The sequence below is a fragment of the Pseudophryne corroboree genome, chromosome 1, assembly GCF_028390025.1.
Source record: "Pseudophryne corroboree isolate aPseCor3 chromosome 1, aPseCor3.hap2, whole genome shotgun sequence".
Lineage (NCBI taxonomy): Eukaryota > Metazoa > Chordata > Amphibia > Anura > Myobatrachidae > Pseudophryne > Pseudophryne corroboree.
Genome location: NC_086444.1, coordinates 135,452,209 through 135,458,208, shown reverse-complemented (window position 1 = coordinate 135,458,208; position 6,000 = coordinate 135,452,209). Strand labels below are relative to the sequence as shown.

General features: G+C 42.3%; 1 protein-coding gene across 3 annotated transcripts in view; it reads right to left on the bottom strand.

The window, feature by feature from the left end:
* Positions 1-3,100: 3,100 nt before the first annotated feature.
* RNF180 (ring finger protein 180) overlaps positions 3,101-6,000 on the bottom strand; it is a 238,318-nt gene continuing 235,418 nt past the window's right edge. For all 3 annotated transcript variants that reach the window (XM_063963102.1, XM_063963097.1, XM_063963108.1), the window contains one exon: positions 3,101-3,348. In XM_063963102.1, the coding sequence (XP_063819172.1) occupies positions 3,217-3,348 (132 nt within the window). In that variant the 3' untranslated portion in view covers positions 3,101-3,216. The remainder of the gene's footprint in view (positions 3,349-6,000) is intronic.

Sequence of the window (6,000 nt, the reverse complement as noted above, 5' to 3'; positions counted from 1 at the left end):
ATCTCTTGATGCATTAAGCTTTTGAATAGTATACAGTATGTGCCAGGTTACTGTAAAGAAAGTATACATAAATGGCTTGACAGTGTTAGTAGTAAATACAGTACTGACATTGCATTACCCTATTAGTAAACAATGTAATAATATAATGAAGAAGTCCCATTTACTATATATAATATGATTAAATCCAAAGATCCCATTTTCAAGCAAGAATCTTCTTTTCTGACACAGTCCAAATACAGTGCATCCAGAAAGTATTCACAGCGCTTCACTTTTTCCACATTTTGTTATGTTACAGCCTTATTCCAAAATGTAATAAATTAATTTTTTCCCCTCAAAGTTCTACACACAATATCCCATAATGACAACGTGGAAAAAAATTTTTTGTGTGATTTTTGCTAATTTATTAAGAATCAAAAACTAAGAAATCACATGTACATAAGTATTCACAGCCTTTGCCATGAAGCTCAAAATTGAGCTCAGGTGCATCCGGTTTCCACTGATCATCCTTGAGATGTTACTAAAGCTTAATTGGAGTCCACCTGTGGTAAATTCAGTTGATTGGACATGATTTGGAAAGGCAAACACCTGTCTATATAAGGTCCCACACTTGACAGTGCATGTCTGAGCACAAACCAAGCCAATGAAGTCAAAGAAATTGTCTGTAGACCTCCGAGACAGGATTGTCTCGAGGCACAAATCTGGGGAATGATACATAAAATATCTGCTGCTTTGAAGATCCCAATGAGCACAGTGGCCTCCATCATCTGTAAATGGAAGACGTTTGGAACCACCAGGACTCTTCCTAGAGCTGGCTGGCTGTTTAAACTGAGAAATCAGGGGAGAAGGGCCCTTGTCAGGGAGGTGACCAAGAACCCGATGGTGACTCTGTCAGAGCTACAGCATTCCTCTGTGGAGAGAGGAGAACCTTCCAGAAGGACAACCATCTCTGCAGCAATCCACCAATCAGGCCTGTATGGTAGAGTGGCCAGACGGAAGCCATCCCTTAGTAAAAAGCACATGGCAGCCCGTCTGGAGGTTGCCAAAATGCACCTGAAGGACTCTCAGACCATGACAAACAAAATTCTCTGGTCTGATGAGACAAAGATTAAACTTTTTTAGCGTGAATGCCAGGTGTCATGTTTGGAGGAAACCAGCTCATCACCAGGCCAATACCATCCCTACATTGAAGCATGGTGGTGGCAGTATCATGCTGTGGGGATGTTTTTCAGTGGCAGGAACTGGGAGTCTAGTCAGACTAGAGGGAAAGATGAATACAGCAATGTACAGAGACATTCTGGCTGAATACCTGCTCTAGAGCGCTCTTGACCTCAGACTGGGGCGACGGTTCATCTTTCAGCAGGACAATGACCCTAAGCACACAGCCAAGATATCAAGGAGTGGCTTCAGGACAACTCTGTGAATGTCCTTGAGTGGCCCAGCCAGAGCCCAGACTTGAATCCGATTGAACATCTCTGGAGAGATCTGAAAATGGCTGTGCACCCACGCTTCCCATCCAACCTGATCCAGCTTGAGAGGTGCTGCAAAGAGGAATGGGCGAAACTGCCCAAAGATAGGTGTGCCAAGCTTGTGCATCATATTCAAAAAGACTTGAGGCTGTAATTGCTGCCAAAGGTGTGTCAACAAAGTATTGAGCAAAGGCTGTGGATACTTATGTACCTGTGATGTCTTATTTATTTTAATAAAGTTGCAAAAATCTCCAAAAAACTTTATTCACGTTGTCATTATGGGGTATTGTGTGCAGAATTTTGAGGGAAAAAATGAATTTATTCCATTTTGGAATAAGGCTTTAACATAACAAAATGTGGAAAAAGTGGAGCGCTGTGAATACTTTCTGGATGCACTGTAGATATATCAATTAAGTGGTGTGTATAGAAGGTTGTAACTTTATATTAAATAGCAGCTGAACTAATGTGTTAAGTACAGAATAAGTGACAGGGGTCAATCCCCAGCCAGAAGTGTCCAGGTACTGACGCTGATAGTCATCATCATGTACAGAAATGTATATTTTACGTATGTCAAACTGTACACGAGTCTTGTGAAGCCACTTAATCAGATTTCAGGAATCAAAAGCTATCAGGACTTCCAGAGGTGGGGCCCATGTGCAGTCTCTGATGGGGCCTCCTCCTCTCGAGCAGTGCAGTAGACTCTGGCATTGTGCCAGAGGCTACTGTGCATGTGCAGGTCTCCGGGAACATGGCATCCGCACCGCATTCCTGGGGACATCTCTATTGCGCATGCGCGTATCACTGTAAAATAGCTACGGCCTTTTTCCAAGTGATATTTACCACTCCGCAGGAGAGATGAATCTAATTAAATGTTTGCAGAGTGTGCAGTGTTTGGACCCCTTGGACCCAAGTGCACGTGTGCACCGTACACCTTGCTCCCATTAGAGATATGCCAGTGAGTATTTCCTCTGTGGCCAGAGGGAGCCAAGCAGTTACACATGGAGACTCGGGAGAATAGAATAAAGGCATAGCGTATGTATCAAAGCATGAAGAGAGATAAAGTAGAGAGATAATTTACCAATCAGCTGAAAACTGTTGATTGCTTGGTACTTAATCTCTCTCCACTTTCTCTCTCTCCAAGCTTTGATACATACTGTATGCCCAAATATCTAGGCTCAAATAAAACACCTGCGTACCAGGGTGGACAATTTGGACTAAAATTAGCTGGGATTGCATCCCGGTATTGGAGTTTACAATCCTGGGATTTCAGGATTAGTCAGTGAATAGTTTTTTTTTTTTTTTAATGCCGGGCAGCACTGAGCACCTTAAGCAGATGGCTCAGATGCTGCCCGGCTCCCCATGCCATCGGCTGTGCAGTTGCGACACCAGCCCCTCCGTCGGCCGCACCCACATATCGCAGCCAATCTCGCTGCCTGCAGCTCACTGCGCCGACTGCTTGCCTGTCCAGAGAGGATGGTGAGTCACTGTGGGGGCTTGGCGTTGGACATTAAAGTGTATATATACTGTATATATTTTTTTTTTTCCACCAACCCAATCCTGGGCTTGATCGCTTTTCAATCCCGAATCCCGGGATTTAAAAAAAATAGCCGGAATTGGCCTCCCTACTGTATACATCTGTTCATATCTTAACCTGTTTATTCACAGAGTTATTGTGTTTATTATGACCAAAATACGAGTTTAAACAAAAAATAGCAAAGAAGACAAAATAAAATAAATCCAATGATCCAGTTCACAGAGAAAATATATATAATGAACATGTCCAGGTTGAATCGCCAGCCGCGACTTTCATCTTCAAAGTCAAATCTTTGTCCCCCGTGCGGAAACTGCCTTCTTGCCACAGGATCAATGTGTCTTCTGAAATCTGTCACAGAGACAGAGAAAGTATCACAAAAGGAGCATCAGTCAACAGCATCACTACTAGAAGCAATTGGTAACTATCATACGTGCAGCTGCTATAGCTTTATCACAGCTGACAGGTAACCACTGTTACCTATTAAAGCCCCATTGTGCCCATATAAAACATTGCATAGAAGATATTACTAGAAGACATGGCCCTTCCGCAGGACACATATGCATAAAGCGGGGAATTGATGCAAGAGATGAGAGTGTTATACTCCCATTATATAAATCAGTAGTAAGGCCACATCTTGAATACTGTGCACAATTATGGGTACTATACTACAAAAAGGATATCCTGAAACTAGAAAAGGTTCAAAGATGGGCGACCAAATTGATTAAGGGGATGGAGACGCTCAAATACGAGGAAAGGCTTGCTAAGCTAGACATGTTTACACTGGAAAAAAGGAGATTAAGAGGGACATGATTAACATGTACAAATATATAAGGGGACAATACACAGAGCTAGCAGGGTATTTGTTTTTGGTAAGATCAACACAAAGGACACCCGCTTAGGTTAGCGGAGAGGAGATTTCGCACATGGACAAAAAGGTTTCTTCACTGTAAGGCAATACGTATTTGGAATTCCCTGCCTGAGAGAGTAGTATTCGCAGACTCGGTCAATGCTTTTAAGAATGGGCTGGATAAATTCCGACTGGATAAGGATATACAGGGTTATGGTGGGTAAATCATGCACAATAGTATATATAAAAAAAGGAATAGACATAACGGTTAAACATTCACAACAGTTAAAATTAGTACTAAAAATATTACAATGTAGCAGATCACTAACAGGTTGAACTCGATGGACAAATTGTCTTTTTTTAACCTCAGAATCTATGTTACTATGTATGTATGTAATTTCATTACTGCACATTTAACTAGAAGAAATCTCTACATATTGTATTTAACTCAAGATAAGATTTTAAATTATTGTTATTCTCTTTTCTCTATTATTATTCTATAGTGTTTCCGCTAGAATGCGGGCAGTGCAGGGCGCAAAGATGGTGCTTAAGGGGGTGTGGCCGGCTGGGGAGGGAGGGGATCACCATTGGGGGCGGTGTAGCCCCGTCCATGTCACCAATGGGGGCGCGTCCAGCCATTTGCATCACCAATGAGTGCGTGCTAACCTGTCCGTTTCACTAATGGGGGAGTGTCCTACACTTATGGAGTGCTGGGCGTCTCCCAAGCTTTCCCCTTAATGTGAGTAATTGCTGTATGCGATGACAGCACGGCAACAGGCAGGTAGTTTTAGCAGGGTGGCGCTAAAAGGACAGGGCATATTTTGCCCCTTAAAAATAGGTGTAGAACAGCCTAGCATGAACATTAAATTGTCTATCACTGTACATATACCCACATAGGGTATGAGAAAGATGTAAGATGGCACACGGATGCCTGGTTAATAGTATTTTTTGGGGTGTGGTGTATCGCGTTGATATTTATGTTGACATGAGGATGTCAACATGGACATAATGTCAACAATACTTGGCATGCTGATTTTGATCACGTCAACATTCATCATATCGACACTGAATCGTCGACATGATTAGAAAGTTGTCAAAATGCCCCTGGTGGTCTAGTGGTGACTTACCTGGCAGATCTGAAGGCTCTATCTGTGTCTTCTGGGTCTGGCGGCGACGTCCCGAGGACTTCTGGTGGATACTGTGGTGCTAATCCAAACACCGAACCCTTCCCATCCAACTACTGCCTAACTCTAACCTTCCTTCCTATAGACTTCTTGGTAAAAAGTATTAAATGAAAGTGAGTTGCCGTGTGTCCGCCAATCCTTCTGATGCTTTAGACATTTTTAAAAGATAAATTTAATGTCAGCTTTAATTCGTAATGCTTTTTAACACTATTCAATAAAATATAGACATAGCAGCTAAATAGTATCTTTTTATATTTTACTAAATAGTGCTTAACAGCAAATAAAATGATTCCTTTGTGTTCCCCAACTCTCCCATGTCGCAAACGCATGTGAACACACAGACACAAGCACACACATACAGAACAGAGACTGAGCATACCATCAGATATCCAATATTCAGGCTCTTTCAGTTTAGTACCTGCCTGTGTCTTGAGACAGATACTAATAATGGTAATAGTGTTGACTAATGAAGAAATAAGTAGTAGGACTACTTGTTCATTGTGCAGAGATTAAGGGCCTAATTCAGACCTGGGGGTATATTTACAAAGATTCGTGTTTTGGCCGTTTTGAAGGGTGTTTGAACTCGAATGGTATCGGGTGCATTTTACTGCAACTTTTTGAATCCTGATACGATCATTCACTAAGCTGCCGAGTTTTGCACATTCGTTTTTCCGATGTCGATGTGATTCGTAATATCAGGCAGTGTTTTACGGGAGTGATGAGTAAAACACTGCCTGACAAAACACAAGGAATCCCGGCCGGATCTGTGAGATCCGTGCAGGGCTTCATTGTGTACCTTAAAAAGTTGTTTAAAGTCTATAAAAATCTGAAAAAAATTGCATGGGGTCCCCCCTCCTAAGCACAACCAGCCTCGGGCTCTTTGAGCCAGTCCTGGTTGAAAAAATTTTGGGGAAAAAATTACAGGGGTTCCCCCATATTTAATCAACCAGCACCGGGCTCTGCGCCTGG